Here is an 18,459-nt window from a genome sequence, read left to right as displayed (position 1 = left end):
GGGTGTAACATCATTGAGGGCACCAGGGCATTGGTGTTGAATGTTTAGCTCATTGTAGCCGTTCACGTCATAAACAATGCTGAACATTCTTGAACACCCTGTTGGTCCGTATATCTGATGGTTTCCTTAGGACGGCTGCCCGGAAATAGATTTGCTGGGGGAACGGTCATTTCTAAAAGCTGAGGGAAGGCTGTTCACCAAACTGTGCTGTAGGGATCTAGCAGGAAATATACCTGTTTGGCCCCACTCCCGGTGGTGTCTGGGAGTGCCCTGTCTCCACCCTTGCTAGTTGGCCCTTTCCAGCAACAAGACTTACAAGCGCCCTCCCAGTAACCTGGTCCAACTGTCTGACCGAGACAGAAGTCCCCTTGGCAGCCTCCCTGAGAGTGGTTTACACAACCTCTGCTTGCATACCACCAGTGACAGGCAGCTCACCATCTTACCATCAACCATAAGAAATCTCCTGAGCTGTTGGGAAAAAAAAACAGGGAGCCGTGCCCAGATAGTGTCAGCATCATCTGTGTCTCTTCCCAAGCAGGAGGCTTGCCCACAACCTGCCCAGCTTTGCTCTCAGCTGCTGCTTGGCCCAGGTTTTCCTTTCTACCCCCACAGCAGCCCCCACTGCCCACTTCCCAGGCTGCCCTCCGCAAGGATTCCAGCCACGGTCTGGAGGCCGGAGGATCCAACCCCTCCTCCCGGCTCAGTCCCTGGCTTGCTGTGTGTCCTTGAGCCAGTCATCTTGCCTCTCCGGCCCCCAGAGGGCCTGTCTGTGCTACCAGGGTGGTGTCAAGCACCAGTGAGCTGTGCCCGGGGCTGATGCGATTCCCCAGAGCCGTACATGGCAGGGGCCCGGGTCAGGAGAGCAGGTCAGGCCTGGCATCCTTCCCAGCCCGGGCGGGTGGCGGCCCCTGCAGAGCCGTCGGCAGTCAGCGTCTGTTTCATGTTGAAGTTTATGAGAAGAGGCTGGCCTTTCTGGGAGGAGGCAGGGGGAAAGTGTGGGGGGTAGAGAAGTCTTTGTTCCATCAAAAATTCCTCCTCCCTTTGGCCCTGCCCTCCTCTGTAAGCATAAACAGTGTTGGAGTAAGTCCTTCCAGGAAGCGGCTCCTTGCTGCTGAGCTGAGAGCTGCCCTCTGGCCTGTCTTCCCCGGCTTCCACTGCCTCTTTACCCCTGGCCTGCAGGCCATTTCTCCCCCTGTGACCCGCAGGAGGGCAGAGCCTCCAGGCTGGGCTGAGCAGAGGGGCTGAGGACGTTTCTTCTGAGTACAGGCCTCAGCTTTGTGGTAGAGACACATTTGGGGGGTGACAGACAGAAAAGGGAAGCCAAACGTAGCCTCGTGGAAAAGCCCGCTGGGCCTAGTCCTGCTTCTCAGACACTGGAAGCTGTTTGGCGAGTCCTGCCCCTTCCCTGTGCCTTAGTTTCGCCATCTGTTAAATGGGTTGATGATATTCCTTGCCCCACAGGGTTATGGGAAGAGTCGAGCGGGAGCCTGATAGGCTGTGGAGCCCTGAGCGCAAAGCCCCGCACACAGGTGGCACCTTGTAAGCGTCTCCCCTCTTTGCTCTTCCCTTTGTTCTCCGCCAGCAGCACCACAGAGCTTCTGCGGCCTTCCCCTGTCTTTCTTGGTTCTTCCCTGAAAATTCCAGAAGGTGCAAATACCTAATGCAGTCCCTGTTTTGCCTGCCACCTCCTCCATCTTTGGGGATAGTGGGCCCACCCTTTACCCAGGTGCCCTCCCATCTTTGGGAGCTTTCCTCCTATGATTTACACCCCCCGGGTCTCAGCCCCAGCCTCTGCATCGCCCCGAAGGCAGCTGCACCAAACTCAGGAGAAAAATCATCCTGAAATTGCTAATGGTCAGTGAGCACTTGTAATGTCCAGCTGTCAGCTAACACCTTCATATGCATGAATGCCTCCCATCCTTCCAGCAGCCTGGGGAGGCGGGCCCTCACCATGATCCTGGTTTCCAGATGAGGAGACCAAGGCACGGAAAGGTTGAGTAACTCACTCGGGGTCCCCCAGATAGTCCCAGCAGAGGCAGAATGTGATCACCGGCACCTGGCCGTGGCATCCATGGTGTGAGCCATGTCCCATGCAGCGGGGTGCCAGTGCCTGGCCTGATGACAGGGTGGGAATGGGGTGCTGAGGACATCTGGTCCTGCAGGAGGCGGTAGCCCCTGTCCCTGGGCCCTGCCCAGAAGTTCACGCTCCCTGATGGATGGCTCCAGAATGGCTGGTTTTCTAATTACACGGTGTGGTGGTGCTTTCCGACCCTCCCCTCGATCCTTCCTCTCATCTGCCTGCTTCTCTCTCTGGTGCACATTCTGTATCATCTTTTTCGTGTGGGTTTCCTTCTGAAGCAGAGACTCTTTGTCGGCTCTGCCCCATTCCTCACCTTTCACTCTGCTGAGTGACCCCAGGATGCCTTGCCCCCTCCCTCTGATACCCTGCCCCCTGCCCTTTGCCCCAGCTGCAGGGCCTGTCAGTTTCTGAGTCCAAAAGCCTGTAGGGCCAGATCCCAGAGTGGGCCTGACTGGTGATGGCCCCCACATTTCCCCCTTCAATCCAGGAGTCTCACATGCTACCATGGGTGAGGCACCCGGTGCCTACCCATCCTAAAAGGCACCTTTTAAGTGTAGGTGCCTTTATGAGTGGAGACACCAGGGAAAGAGTGCATCTAGCATTTATTTCAGGATTACTGGGAAGGGAGGCCATAGAAGCTAGAGTTGCTTCGAAGCTGCGGGTACCAGGCACCAGGTAGGAAGGGTGGCACCAGAAGGGGTCAGAGGGACCACCGCACACCCACGGACCTCAGACCAACAGAGCTCAAAGCATAAGTTGACCCCTCTACCGCAATTTGACTGCAGCCTGGATGCCGACTGCATGCTGAGTGCTTCCCTCGGCATAACCAGCCTCCCTCACAGACCTGCCAGTGCTGAGAGCCAGCCCTGCCTTGGAGCTCAGACTGAACGTCCTCCCCAGGATGTAATGGCCGCCAGGAAGGCCAATAAAGATCTAAAGACATTAGGCAGCAGGCCCAAGAGATCAGGGCAGTATTGTTGTCACTTTCTAAATTTAGATTTACACACTCAGTAATATGTCCCTTTTTAGTGATTTGCCTGAAATTCTAGTAGGCTGTCACCAAGTGGTGGTATTGGCTCTTGGGGATAAGAGACACGGTTCCTGAAGGAAGAAATTATTGCTTTACATGCTGCTATTATTCTATATTAGTAATAATAATAACTAATATTGCTGTTTTATGTATCAGGCACTAAGTGTTCTACATGTATTATCTCGTTTGATCTTCAGAATAGTCAGATGGTGGTTCCTGTCCTTATCTTTGCGAGTAACTTGCGTAAGATCACAAAGCTGGGATTTCAGTCCAGAGTCTGTGCTCTTAACCTTTATGCGCTACTTTGTGAATGGGCAATTACCCGGACAAACATGACTGTAGAGACGGATCACCCTGTAGCCCAGAGCTTCTTAAACTTAATGGCACTTGGATCCCCTGGGGCTCTTGTTAGAATGCAGATTCCCATTCAGTCAATCTAAGGTGGAGCCTGAGACCATGCATTTATAACAAGCTCTCAGGTAATGCTGCGGATGCCAGTCTAGGACCCACACTTTGAATATCCACAGTGGAGAATGTGTGTTTAAGCCTGTGTCAGACCCAAAGCCTACAAGTGCCAAGTACGTGACGTAAATGCAAGGAGCAGCTGATTGGAACAGAGACGACACGGAAGATGTGCAGTCATTGTGATGGGGCCACTCCTCAGCCTCAGTGAATAGTCACCTGAGAGATTTCTGGACCAATGTGGTCCTATTTCTAGGTGGAATCTCCCGTTTTCTTTCTCTTTTTTAATTTTTTTAAATGTTTATTATTTTTGAGAGAGAGAGAGAGAGAGAACACAAGCAGGGGAGGGGCAGAGAGAGAGGGAGACACAGAATCGGAAGCAGGCTCCAGGCTCTGAGCTGTCAGCACAGAGCCCGACGCGGGGCTTGAACTCACAGACCGCGAGATCATGACCTGAGCTGAAGTCAGCCGCTTAATCAACTGAGCCACCCAGGCGCCCCCGAAATGTCCCATTTTCAAATACTGAGGTGACTAATCCAAGTTTATAAAACACCTTGCAGCTTGTACGTGAATGTTCATCGCAATATAATTCATAATAGCCCAAATTAGAAACAACCCAAATGTCTATCATCTGATGAATAAGTAATAAAATACAGCGTGTCCACACAATGGGATAGTATCTGGCAACAAGTTGGAATAAAGGTCTGAGACGTGCTCCTACATGGATGATCCTTAAAAGCATTACACTGAATGAAAGAAGCCAGACACAAGAGGATGATTATTGTGTGATTCCTCGTATATGAACCATCTAGAACAGGGAAATCTCTAGAGACAGAAAGGAGATTGGTGGTTGCCCAGGGCTGGGTAGGGTGAGAAGGGTATAATGGATATAGGGTTTCTTTTTTTGGGGGGCGGGGGGGGACAACCAAATGTTCTAAAATTAGATTGCAGTGAGGGTTAATATAAAACTCTGTGAGTATACTAAAACCCACTGAATTGTACACCTCGTACAGGTGAAATGTGGGGTCTGTGAATCATATCTTGTTAAAGCTGCTTAAACCAAAACCAAAAACACCACGCAGGAGAGAATTAGTCTCTTTAATAGATAAAGTGCAGTTACAAGTCAACAAGAAAAATAACAAACCCCAGCAGAAAAAAAAAAGATCAGGAAGGACACAGATCAACCCACGTGACACATTAACCAAGGAAGCACAGTGGTTCTTAAATGCACGGGGAATTCTCTCTTGCAATAAAAGACAAGTCAAAGCCACTCTGAGAAGACTTTCTGCCTCTTAGACTGGCAACAGTGACAGCGATTCTGGCGAGGAAATGGGACATTAAGTTGGTACCCCTGCAGGGTGGTGGGGGCAGGGGCCGGGGGCAACGCGTCATTATCCTTCAGAATTGAAAGCGCGCATCCCCATTGACGCCGCGGTTTAATCTCTGGGGATTTATCCCCCACACGTCCCCTCACGCGTGCAAAATGTGATACGTACACACACACGCACACACAATTACGCATTGTCGCACTGCGATAGCCGAAGAGTGGGAGAACCCAGGTGCTCAGTCGTGGTGCTTGGCGAGCGCCGCAGAGCTCGCATAGACGCCGCGCTGTACAGCTGTTAAACAGAACACGGCAGGGCTGTTTGTACTGATGCAGGGAAGAGGTGTGTTATTGCATATCTTACAATAATAATATGCCCGAGATAGCTTACTAAGAAAGGGAAGATGCAGAACAGAAGGTATAAGGTGTCCCTCGAGTGAGGGATGGGGACGTGAGTGCGTGTCTATATGTTGTGTATGTTTGTAAATGCAGAACCCATCCCGGGGTGGTGTAAAGAAAATGAAGATAGCCTCCAGGAGGGGAGCTGTGGCCGGGACCAGGGGGAGGGGAGACACACCTTCCGCGTTGCATACGTTGTGCCTGCGTTGCCTCTCCGATAACCATTTAAGTTTATTTATTATTTGGAGAGAGAAAGCGCAAGCAGAGGAGGGACAGAGAGAGAGGAAGAGAGAGACAATCCCAAGCAGGCTTCGCACTGCCGGCGCGGAGCCTGATGTGGGGCCTGAACCCATGAACCGCGAGATCGTGACCCAAACCGAAGTAGGACGCCCAACCGACTGAGCCATCCGGGCGCCCCCCCTCCCCCCCACCGCCCAATAACCCTTTAAACCACACCACCGTGTGGCCAAAGAGCACCTGTGTGCGGGTGCATGCGACCACTGGCTGCCTTTTTACGACATCGGAGTCAGAGAAGTAATTCCTGGCCACCATCACACAGTTTGGTCCCCGAAATCTAGAAAGGATGTGTACCCTCCATCGCCTCCTCTGTTCTCTGTCTCCCTTGTGTGGGTCTCCCAGCCTTGGCATCCCGGGTGTGCTCTGGGGGTCGCCCGGTGTTCCCTGGATGGGGACGAAAGGTGTCTGCACATGGAGTGTGAAGGCTGAAGGGGAAGACCGGGCGACCCCTGTAGGGGCGTCAGTTTGGGCCGGTGGACCCCAACGCCCTACGTTTGCTTCCTGTCCTCTAGGCACGCCCCAAAGGCGAGGGTCTGACCCCGTACCAGGGCAAGAAGCGCTGTTTCGGCGAGTATAAGTGCCCCAAGTGCAAGAGAAAATGGATGAGCGGGAACTCCTGGGCCAACATGGGGCAGGAGTGCATCAAGTGCCACATCAACGTGTACCCGCACAAGCAGGTGAGCTGCGGGCGCCGGGAGCGCGGGAGCCACGGCGGGAGGGGCTCTCTGAAGGGCCTCGGGTGTGGGGGAGGGTGACTTTGTCCCTCTTGGGCCTCGGTTTACTCCTTCATATGACAAGGAGGAGACCAGATCTCTCCACGTTGGCCCTTTGTTGTTCTCATCCGAAATGGGGGTGAGGGAGCACCATTTCCCCAGGGAAGGAGGGTAAAGGGGCAATTTCACCAAGACCCTGCGACCGCAGACCCTGGGTCAATTCTTCGGTACTAATGAGCTTGGGGTCCTGTTGTGAGATGAGCGGGGATGTGGGGGGCAGCAGGGCACTCACTCCAGAGAACACGTATCTCGTTCATTTGCTCACTCAGTTGACTCATGTATACAGGACGGCCTCAGTGTACCAGGCACTGAGCGTGGGGCTGGTGGCCAAGGTACACGTGGGCATGCTGGGGCCTGGGGGACAGAGGTGTCATCCCAGGGAGGATGTACTCACTGCAGGCTGCAAAGAGGAGGCCCGTTTACTCTGGGGCCTGAAGGATGGGAGGAAGCCAGACCTGTTACAGGTGGGGGACGGCCGTCCAAAGAAGACAGTATAGCAGGTGCAAATCCCCCGTGGCCTTAAGGACTTGGGTGGTCAAGGCCCAAACCTAAGTGAAGAATCAGGAGAGCAGGGCAAGAGGAATAGGGTGGGGTGGGGTGGGTGCTCTCTCGAAACCCATGAGGAACAGCACTGTCAGCTTTACTTTGAGATGATTATTCTGGGTGTGTGCAGAGATTAGTCTTGGTGGGGCTGGCTAATCAAAAGTGAGGAGTCCAGTGGGAAAGCCATGCCGTCCCGTGCGTGCTGGGAAAGGTCTGAACCTAGGAGGTGGCCTTGGACCTGAGTCCAACACAAAATGTCACCGGATTGGATGTGGGAGGTGAGGGAGAGGCAGGAATCCAGGAGAACTATCACCTTTGAGTGGAGGGAGTACGCTTACTGAGGTGGGCATCCTGGGCTGGGGGCAGGGCAGGGTGAGACCTAGGCATCCCAGATAAAAGCAAAAGTCCTCTGATACACATGTTACATTTGAGATGCTCCTGAAAAATCTAAGTCCAGACGTCAAGAAGCAGTCGGATTTATTTTGAAGCTCATATGAGAAGTCACAGTGGCTTCTACATACTTGGTTATCATGGACTTAGAGGTATGTAGGAAGTGGATGAGATTTCCTGCAGAATGTAGACAAAGTAGAGACAGAATTCCCCAGTCCACGTGTTGGAGAATCCCAGCACTGGGGGCTCAGCTGGAGGGGCAGGATCCATCACGGAGCAGAACCGGGGAGCATGGAGTCCTGGAGGTCGGGGGGGGGGCGGCGGTGTACCGTTCAAGTGGGCAGGTGTGGTTGGTGCAGAGATGTCTGGTATAATGGCCATGGCCAAGTGCCCTGGAGATTTGGCAACACGGAGGTGGTCCTCAAATTACATGCATATCTCGTTGAACTGCACCTAAGGTCTGAGAACCACTAAGCCGGTGCCCTGCAGGTCAGGCGTTAAGGACAGAGTGGAGACGTCGATTCTTAGTGGACGTGTCGTCTGGGGCCGTGGCTGTGGAGCCATGACGGGGGTTGGAGGGGTTCGTTGGGCCAGGCTTCATTGTCTACTCCCTCAAGGGGGGTTGATTGTAGAGAGAAGCAGCGATATGGGGCAGTAGCCCCAGGAGGGCAGGTGGCATTGAGGTGGGTGTTATGGAGACGGGAAGTCCTGGAGCATGTTACAGGCAAGTGAGAAGGATCCAGAAGGAAGCAAAGGGCTGATGATACGGGAGCAAGGGGGTGATGCCTTACCATGGTACGGGATGGGGGGGGGGACGTGGGAGTGGTCAGGAAGGTTGGTGGGTTTGATGGCACAAAGAAGAGGAGCTTCACTTCCAAGGCTTCCGTCTTCTCTCCGAAATGGGACAGGAGGTTTTCAGGAGAAATTAGAGTGAGGAGGGGTGTGGTGGCCTCGGGGAAGGACGGAGGACATGGGCCTCCTAGAGAAATCTAGCTGCGTCCCAGGCCCGGGGAGGTGTGAGGTTGTAACTGGTGCCACCAGCCTGGTTCTGTGACTTGCTCCAGCAGGGTCACGGGGCAGGCGTGGGCCAGAGTCAGTGGACAGGGGCAGAGGTTTGCCAGGACAGTGATTCAGAGGGAGGAAGGCTGAAGAGCTGGCATATTTGGAGAAGTGTGATCGTGCGTGGTCCTGGGATGTCAGCCGGATGGCCGGGAAGGGAGGCCAGAAGGGCCCTAATGGGAAGGGAGGATGCGGCGGGGCCCAGGCCGGGTGGAGCTGCACAGAGAGCAGCTCTTGGACTGAAGACCAAGTCCAGGGTGTGGCCAAGGGGGCAGTGGGAGAGAAGGTCACGTTGACGATGGCGTGGGGGCACTAAGGAGCCAGGGCTAGGGCCAGTCCTCCCCGTGTGGGCCGAGTCACCAAGAAGGATGGCAGGAGCAGAGGGGTGGAGGAGGCGGGCCAGGAAGGGAGGTGGGCTTTGAGGCTCTTGGGGAAGGCTCCCGTGAGGCACTGATGTTGGCTGAGCTGTGGTGGAGGCTTGCAGGGGGCTGCGTGGGGGTGGCCGAGCTGGAGGGAACAGCATGTGCGAAGTGGGGAGGCCAGGGTCAGGCACAGAGCACTGGTGGAGCTGAGGGGTGAAGCAGAGGTGGGGTGGGGCGGGCCGCCTGGGACTGGCTCGGAGGCCACGGTGTGGAGTTTGGGCTTTATCCTGTTAGCGCACGTGGGAGCCATCTGAGAGGATTCTCCTGATTGAAACATCTTGTGATTTTATGACCCTCATGCTGGCCTCCATTGCCTCTGTTTGCAGACCTCCCCACCCCCTCCCCCAAGGGTTTCTGTGGTTCCCATCAACCACACTATGACAGGTGGGCAAGGAGACTCAAAGCTGGCCATCAAGGTCCAGCAGACGGGGGTCTCCTTAGGGGCAGAGCCTAGCCCACATCCTAACGGCAAAGAGGGGGGCACCCAGGCCCAGGAGTGCCAAGACAGGCCTGGTGACCCGGTGGGTGGGCCTCGTGTTTGGGGAGCACATCCAGGGAATGGGGCCAGGAGTGGGCAGTTCAAAGGAGACAAGGCGTCCTGGTTCCTGATTTCCCGGCAATTCCTGAGGTCGGAGACGCCAGTCCAAAACACCTTTCCCACCATGTGTGACTATGATCACACTACCTTGTGGGTTGAACTCCGCGCTCCCAGGGGCACTTGGGGCATGGCCAGTGCTGTTCAGAGGGGTTCATTCCTTCTCTCATGGACCCACTTGGCTGAGGGCTCCTCCAGGGCCAGATCTGTGCAGGTGCTGAAGGACGACCAAGTTCAGGGCTTCTAGGCCTTCCCTTCTCCAACTGCAGCGACGGGATTCAATCGGACAGGGTTAGCAACTGGCATTTAGGGAAACTCTGGCCCGAATCATCCTCTGGGCATCATCTGCTGAGTCCCTACACACCCCTCATGTATACTCTGCCCTTAGACAGGGTGTTCTGTTCATCCATATTTCACAGGGAGGAGAAGCAGGGCCCTGAGAAGCCCCGTCTTCTTCCCAAGGTCCCCAGGTGGGAAATGGGGTTGAACTTGCCTCTGTGCTTGGAGACGGTCTGTTGAAGTGCTGGGGGGCCCAGGCCTGAGGCCAGGCGGGAGTCAGTACGTGTCTCAGCTCAGCTGCACAGGCACTGGGTGTGCCGGAGTGAAGGGTTCAGCGTGCTCCTGGGGGCGGGAGGGAGAGAGGAGGCTGCAGGTGGGTCCCCGTGATGGGAGAGGGCAAGGATGGGAAAATGATAACAGTACTTAATACCCGTCATCCTCTCAGCTACCCCACGAGGTCAGCACTGCTGTCTTTCCTTTCTACAGAGGGGGAAACGGAGGCAAGGGGTGTAAGTGATTGACTCAAGGTCCGTAGAGAAGCTGCGTTTCATGAAGAGGGATCAAGTTTGGGGCCAGAGGGAAAGGGGAGCACGGAGGCCACGTCATGGTGGCGGGCTGGGCTGGGGAGCCCCCAAGGGGGCTCAGCTGCACGGGTCAGGGCAGGACTTGGGTCGGTGCTGGGGGTCTGGGAGGCTCACTTGGTCCTTATGATGCCCATACCCTCTGCAACCTGAGCAGAGAGGCACGGTCTCGCCCACAGGCCTGAGGCCAGGGTGCCAGCCTCCCTGCAGTGGCTCCAGCCTCCTCGGCCCCTGCCCCTGTATTGCCCTAGCATCCGGCAGGGCAGGGCTCCTCGCTCCTTCCACGAGGAAGGAGCCGCCATCCCCAGGCCAGCTGTGCTTTGGAGCATCCTGCCACACTCAGTCTCAGCGCAGCCCCCCACGGGCACCCCCATACTCAGGCTCAGTCTCCGCACTGGTACCCAACCCAGAAGGATCCTCCGGAAACATGTGGCTTTGCTCTTCCCCTCTCCGTCCGTCAGCCCTATTGGTTGAACCCTGCTGTGTGCAGTAGGGAAACTGAGGCCCAGAGAGACCACAGGGCTTGAGCAAGCCCCTCAGCCAGGCAATGTTAAGGGGGCCTAGGACCCAGTGTCCCAGCACCTAGCATCCCCAATCTCCTCTCCTGGCCTCTATGAACTTTTCACCTGGCTCCTCTGTCTCTGAGGGGTTGCAGGCTGGGTGGGGAGGGGCATGTCCCCACCCGCCTCCCCAGCAATCAGGGGCCTTTGAAGAGCTCAGAGGAAGACTTGGGGCCCTCGCCGCCCCCCCCCAGGCCCCCATGGCGGAGAGGAGCTGCTTTATTTCTTCTGCCCCCTGAGCTCTGACCTGTGGGGCATCCATCCCCTGAGAACCCTCCGGTTCCCTCTCCTCCCTCTCCTGCCACATCTGTTTCCGGTCAGGCTCCGGCTGACCTGCCCCCTAGGAGAAGAAAACACTGAAGGGCTCTGCCTCCCTGCTGGGGGGTGGGGGCGGCCCTGGGGTGGTCCATCCCAGCAGCTGAAGGTTTTCCTTCCACAGAGGGGAGTCATCCTGGCGGCTCCCCCCCCCCGCCCCCACCCTGCGCTCCTCCACTCAGCGGAGCCCCGACCCATGGAGGGAAGGGAAAGGGACACTGATAGGGTCACGGCCAAGGAGGAGGGATGGGGAGGGTATCGCAAGGGCGTTTCCACGGGGACTCAGCTGGATCCCTCGCTCCCAGCCTGCCCCCAGTCCTACATCACACTAATAATAGCAACAATGATATGTGACATTAATACTGGCCAGCACTTTGGTTTTCACGTGCCAGCTAACTTGGCATGTATTAACTCATTTACTCTTCACAACCACCTTACAAGTAGGTGCCCTTATTAGCCCCATTTTATAGAAGAGGGCGTTGAGGCACAGAGAGGTTAAGGAACTTCTGGAGGTCACACAGCAATTGCTAAGTCTCGCAGAGCTTGACTTGATGGTTATACAGTGCTTTAAGACACCGACTTCTCTCTCTATCACGCATATAGTATATGTTATTGACCTCCCGCCCAGGTTACAGAAGGGTACGTTGAGGCTCTGGAGGAGAAAGTTGTTGTCCAACAGCCCTGGGCAGATAGGTGAAGCTGCAGGCCCCAGGGCAAGACCCTTAATGTCTTGGGGCCTCAGTTTCCTCATCTGTAACATATGGGGAGAGTAATGTGCCCCTCCCAGCCAGGCTGTCAGGTGGGATGGTATGATTTGTGTGGCAGTGATGTGCAAGGTGTAAACCATGGGGGGGGGGGGGCAAGAGTGGCCTCAGGCCTGCCTATTGTGGAATCTCTGGCCCCACCTGGAAGGCTGGTTCAAGGAGGGGCCCCGGCCAGCATGAAGAGTTGGGGAGGAGAGCTAGAAACCAGGCTGAGTTGATCTGGACGAGGGGAGATCTCAGGACTACCTCTCTCAGGCCTGTGGGAGCCAAGCGGAGAGTGTGTGGCCCCTGTGTGGCTGTGATGACAGGTGGACGTATAGGGACCCAGGGTTCAGCTCAAGGTCAGGGAGCCCTTCTTTCAGCCAGGGAGCTTGGCCAGCAGGGAGGTCCTCGGCCCTGGCTCGCCCATGGGGTGCTGTTGGTATTTATGAGGTGCCTAGGAGAGCAGGTGATGGGGCCTTCACAGGTCTTCAAGCTTGGAATCGTGGCTTCAATGACCCTTTCTTTACCTGGTGGGTATCCCCTTCCCATTAATAATCATAACAAGCAACATTAATAGTTTTTATCTGCTATGCTCTTTCTACTCACTGAGATGTAACAACAGCCCCATGAGAAAAGTGTTATCAATGTCCCCTTCTGGAGACGGGGAGACTGAGGATCAAAGGGTTGGTGGCTTGCCCAAGGTCACACAGCTTGTAGGTGGTTCAAGTCCGTATCTGACACAAAGCCAAACTCTTTCTCCTCTCCCCTGGCCAGGAAAGCCAGTCATCTCACAACCCCTTGAGACAAGGCCAAGGCTCCCGTCCTTTTTTGCAGGCTTTCTCTGTGTGGCTCTAGGCTTGAAAGTGCAGAGGTGGGTTTTATGACCCTTGGATCAGAACCCTGCCCATCCGCAGTCCCCATGGTTCATCTCCTAGACCCCCGTGACTCTTCCATTTCCCAGACCGCTGCGAGTGTCAGCTTCGGGCCAGGTATTGGGTAAAGCCAGTGCACTACTTTTGAGAGGTTCGTGGTCTGCCCAGGAGGCAGTGCTCACCCTCAGCTTCCCTCCAGGGCCATCCCTGGTCACAGTCACTGGCACCGAGGCTCCCTGGCCTCACACCAGCCTGCAGTTCCTGCTCCCTGTCCCCAGCATGTGGGTCCCAGCTGGCTTCCCTTGAGTCCCCCCAGATCCATGCAGGGGACTGTTCTGCAGGAGGGGGCTCTGGGCTGAGGCTTCGCCTGCCAGCCACGAAACTATCTGCTTCAAGAGGTGTACCTAATAGCCTCCGTAAAATTTCCAGGGGAACAAATCTTTCCTGGCTTTTGAGAACCAGGACAGGAGAGTGAGAGGGAGCGGGAAGCTCCCTATGTCACAGACGTATTCTCGTACGTGCCTCACGCTGCTTAGCGTACAAACATCCAGACATCTGATTCCTCCCACGGCCCCACAGACGAGGTACAGTGATGGCCCACTTTACAGGTGCAGCAACTGAGGCTCCCTAAAATCATATAGTGAAGTTCTGATCATTTGGCCACTCAACGGACAGTACCAGGCCTTGGGATGAGGGGCACTGGCTGCTAACCTCACGGAGCTGAGGTCTCATCCACCCTAACCCCGAAGCATGGGAGTGACAAGCGGCCTGGCGAGGAGCACTGGGTGTGTTGGAAATCAGGAGACTGGGCTTGGGTCTTCCTTGCTCTGGACCTTCGGTTTCCTCATCTGGGTGATGTCTGTGCCCCACTGTCCCGCCTCTGTCCTGGGCTTGCTCAGAGAGTCCTGGGGGAGGGCACGGTGGCGTCTAGACTAGTCGCTGGGGTACAGGAGCCCCTCCCACTGCCCAGCCCCAGCCCAGGACACGCACCTGCAACAGGCCAGAGGCAGAAAGGGCCCAAGCAGCTAGGCAAACAACCTCTGTGACTACAGGCTCGCTCTCTGGGCACCCCCTCCCCGTCTGTCTGTCTGTCTGTCTGGTGCTGTCCCTCGCTGCGTCTGTCTCACTCTCCCTGCTTCTGTTTGTGTTTCTGTCTTTCTCTCCACTCCCTCCTTCCTCTCTGCAGAGACCCCTGGAGAAGCCCGATGGCCTGGACGTGTCCGACCAGAGCAAGGAGCACCCCCAGCACCTCTGTGAGAAGTGCAAGGTGCTGGGCTACTACTGCCGCCGAGTGCAATGAGCCGCCGCCAGCCGCTGCGCCCACAGCCACCTTCCTGCCAGCCAGAGACCACGCCCCCTCCCTGTGTCTCTCCGTGCGGCGTGCTTGGGGGCGGGGCCTCGCAGCCTTACCGGCCTAGGCAGGGGGCATCTTAGGTTCTTGTCTCGCGTGTGTTGACAAACAGTGTTACTGACATAGCTGCCCCCACAGAAAGCCGGGTCTCTGGGACTCTCTACAGGTGGGCCTGGGGTCTGTGCAGAAGGGGCAAGGGTGAGCGGAGGTCAGTACACAGGACTCCATAAAGCCCTGGGTGTCCCCTGCAGGGTCCCTTCCTCTGAGACTCCCTTTGGGCTGAGCAGCCTTGCATTGGCCACAAGTGCACTAAATTTACTGTGAATCCCAAAGCCTGCAGGGGACTGTCTCCCCAGGACTACCCAGGCCTCCTTCTCTACCCAGAACCTTCCAGTCTGCCCTGAGTGCAAAGCCACTCAGAGAGCCCTACTTTTCTGTCCTGTTTGTGTCAGCAATCCTGGCGAGCTGACACCGGTTCTAGCAGCTGCTGGGGAGTGGGCATCTCTGCCCCCTGCCCACCATGAGCCCCAAACCCGACTGCCTCTGACATCATTAGCATTGCATACCCTAGACCCAGAGGTCAGGGACAGGGAGGCACTGAATGTTGGACAGCGTTCCACGGTGTGACCTGGGGCATATCAGACAATGCCTCCCCTGCCCCCCACCACACGTGTTTTCCACTTGGGATTGGATTTTGTGCTTGGATTTTGTCAGGCCCATTCCCTACCCTTTTCTTTCACCTCCCCCCAACACTAGGGGCCACCCCCTGATCGAGGCTGAAGGGCCCGGTGGGGAAGGCACTCTGGCAGGACAAACGCAGGCCTGGTGTCCTGGAGACCTGGGTTCAAATGCTGGCCCTGCTGCTGACACACTACGTAGCCTTGGGAAGAACTTCTCATCTCCGGCCCTCAGTTTCCCCACTAGTTTAAGTGAGAGAGTGACTCCAGAGAGCAGAGGCCTGTTTCAGTGCTGGGATTCACATGGAGCCTTATTTGGAGAGGCCGTCCAAGTCCCAGACTGCACACCGCCACCCATCAGTCACTTAGGTGAGAATTGAGGGGTGCCAGTCTTCTCGTCACCCCCTGTCACCCCCGCCCCACCTGAGGTCCCCCATCCCTGCAAAAATGAGGGAGAAGGATCCCCTGTCACACTTGGCAACCCCGATGTAAGCTACAGAACTTCTCATTTATAAAATGGGGACAATGATTTCCTACCTCCCAAGGGAGCAGGAAGGCCTCTGGGCAAGTCACGTTGGTCAGAACGCTGTCCTGGCTGGTGGGAGGGATCACGCTCCCTTCTCTTCTCTCTCCCCCGTGAGAAGTCCTAATTTTGTTGTCCCATCATCCTTCCTTTCTCCCAGGGAGAGGGAGAGAGCCATCTGTCAGGACTGGGTCACTTGATTTTGCCCCAACATCATGCCTCTGTGGGGAAAAAAAAAAAAAAAAAATCAGACCATGAAATGGGCCTGAAATTCAGTGTTTACCGTGGCTCAAGGTCACCCAACGGGTGCCCAATCGCCTTTTGTTTTCAAATGAAAATGCTGTGTACGACTGAGGAGTTACAGTGAAGTGTTAACCAGGGGTCCAGGGAGCACGTTGAAGAGATGGAGTGAGTGTATTTGCAGCCAGGGGGGCTGCAGGGTAGATATCAGGGGGCCATGCCCTCTGAGCACTTAACAAGAGTGTGTTAGTTCCAGCCCGAGCCCTGTAGCCGCCTCCCTGCCGCCCACAGGGGCAGAATGCCCAGGAACCGACTGTGAACACCCTCCCCTTCCACTGGGAATGCCACTGAGGGATCCCTCCCAGCTGTCTCCTGTCTTCTCCATGGTGTCAAGGTGAGCTGGAGTCATCCTGGCCCAAGGCTCTCTGTCCCCAGGGAGAAGCTGTTGCTGTCAGTCATTCTAGAGCACTGCTGAAGGTAGTGTCCGCGGTGGTGGGCAGTGAGCTCGTCTCTGCTGTGAGGACCGGGACCCAGCCCTTCCGGGGACCTGACTCCAGAGGGGGACCCTGGCCCTAGGATGCCCGGAGCCTGCCGACTGTCCCACAGTGGTGGGGAAGGCCCACACCCTAAAAAGAACCCAGGCTCCAGACCGCTGGAGTCCACGGGCCAGTAGGAAATGGGATATCACCCCAAAGTGACCTTTCCAGTGGGCTTATCCAGCTGGCAGTCATTGCCCCTGCCTTCTATGCAGAGCTGGCTGGCGTGGGGGCCGGGCCCTCCCGCCCCAAAGCAGCCTCTCTGTGTACCCCCTGCTCCTGCACGGCTCTGGCTGAACTGGGGAGCTCTCTATGGGCGGCAGAAGCCACTGTTGTCGAGGCCGGGTACTGCGAGGACGAAGTGCTCAGAGGGCCTGGGAGCCCAGGAGACAAGAAAGCGTGTGGTTTGTACGTTCAAAAGGGACAATCGCTGGCAGTTAGTAGATCTAGTGATCTAGTTGAGAGAGAACAGTGTTTAACCCGTATGAAGTATTCGATAGCTCTACTTGTGAATTTGTATTTATTTTGAGTTATACTTGACACGATTCCTTTTTTTTTTTTTTTAAGAAAAATACTATGTGTGTATTTTGAAAAGAAAATTCATAGATGTTAAAATTTTTTCTGGTTACCAATTTTTCTCACAACACTGAATTTGTTACCTTCTCCCGAAAAATCTCGACAGTGATTTTTGTCTGTATATATTTGAGGGGCCTTTTTTAAAAAAAAAAGAAAAAAGAAAAAAGAAAAAATATAATTGCTTGATCTTTGAGATTAAAAAAAAAAACAAAAAGAGAGGCATTTTCAAACCTTTGGAGATTTCAGGAGGGCAGTAGAATATCAAACGAAGATTTCTGGAAGTATTTTGCAAACCTTTCTGGTTGAGCTGCAAGAAAATATTTATGGTGATAACTTTTCTCTTTTTTCCTGTTGTTGGTTTTTTGTTTCGTTTTGTTTTTGGTTTGATTTTTTTTTTTTTTTACTATGCTTTGATCTGTAAAAAGTATGCAACTGAACTACATTAAGAAGGAAATATTGTCTACATAGAATATTATATGAAGTTGGTACATAATTCTGATGAGGAAAAAAAAATCTTTGCAATTCTTTAAGCCATATTGTTGTTATTCTGTGTTGTTTTCCTTGGATGAAAATATCAGTATTAAGTGGCCAAGCATATTATCCAAGTGCTTAGACTTATTAATATGTTCGTGTCCTGTATTTATACATATGTGTATTTTGGAAAGTATTGCTTTTTTTTAAGGGAAGCTATTATTAGATAACATAGCCGAAAAGGGAATAGTGACCCCTTGGAGCCTCTTCAGCTGAGGATAACAAACACAGCATTGTAATCCATTCTCTTGCACCTTCTTATTATTATCTTGTTATTATGGTTATTAACTTTGTAGGGGGGCAGGGAGTGGGCCAGGGGAAGAGGGGCGTATCAGTATCACAGAGCCAGCATATTATCACTAACCGGCCCCTCCATGATTGGCCAGAGCCGAAGATGGCCTCCTTGGCCTGGTGGAGGGCTCGGGTCAGCAGGGCCCAGCAGGGAAGACGAAGCAGGAGGCAGACTTCTTTGGACGCCCCTCTTTGGAGTTTTGCCGTCTGAGCCACGCCTCTGGGCCCCATGCTCTTTGAACTTGGATTTGTCAGCCGGAGCCCTTACACCTGCCCTCCAACATCTAATAGACTTGAATCTACTCTAAATGAATATTTAATCGAACATCACTACATTGTAGCCCAGTGCAACAACTAATCCTGAAGTTTGGGAGGCGTTCCGGCCTTCAGGGAGGTGGCTGAGCCGTCCCCCAGGGGCTGGTGGCAGAAGGGCTCATCGCTGTCTGTTGCCAGCCTCGCCGTTGGACCTCCTCCACTCCCGTGTGGTGACCCTGTCCGTGTCTGTATCTGTTAATATGTGTGTGTCCAGCTAAAGAGACAAACAGAACCCGTGGGCCCAGCTCGGAGGGTGTGTGGAGAAGGCTCCCGGCCTCTCTGAAGGGCTGCCCTCGGGATGGCATTCCGTTGTGTGCCTTATTCCTGGAAAATCTGTATACAGCTTGCCTATAGCAATATAGCCTTTTCATGCTGTATTAAAAGAACTTTTAAAAGCGAGAGAGGCTCATGGGTTTTGTTGTTGACACAGAGCATCGGTGGGGAGCTGGACGTTTTCACAGGTGTGTGAAGTCAAGTGGGGGGGGGGGGGGTCTTCTAGCTGCCTTTCTGCTGTCCCGAATCTGGGTCATCTTGTCCCTGCCCTGCCTCCATGCTGTGGATCTGCCTTCTCCCAGCCCCTCTGCCCCACAGTAGACGCTCTCTCCAGAGGGAGGGCCCTCCCCAAGTTGGGCCCCAGACTGGGCGAGATTGTCAGCACATTAGGTCACACGTTAGCTCAGCAATGGGACTCC

General features: G+C 54.7%; 1 protein-coding gene across 1 annotated transcript in view; it reads left to right on the top strand.

Annotated features, from left to right (window-relative positions):
- Positions 1–18,166, top strand: part of ZCCHC24 (zinc finger CCHC-type containing 24) — a 63,805-nt gene extending 45,639 nt beyond the window's left edge. The window contains exons 3-4 of the mRNA XM_058696821.1: positions 6,105–6,269; positions 13,914–18,166. Of these exons, the coding sequence (XP_058552804.1) occupies positions 6,105–6,269; positions 13,914–14,027 (279 nt within the window). The 3' untranslated portion in view covers positions 14,028–18,166. The remainder of the gene's footprint in view (positions 1–6,104; positions 6,270–13,913) is intronic.
- Positions 18,167–18,459: the final 293 nt, after the last annotated feature.

This window comes from Neofelis nebulosa, chromosome 13, assembly GCF_028018385.1.
Source record: "Neofelis nebulosa isolate mNeoNeb1 chromosome 13, mNeoNeb1.pri, whole genome shotgun sequence".
Classification (NCBI taxonomy): Eukaryota; Metazoa; Chordata; class Mammalia; order Carnivora; family Felidae; genus Neofelis; species Neofelis nebulosa.
The sequence above is the reverse complement of the archived record's forward strand: the minus strand, read 5'-3'. Positions and strand labels throughout refer to the sequence as shown.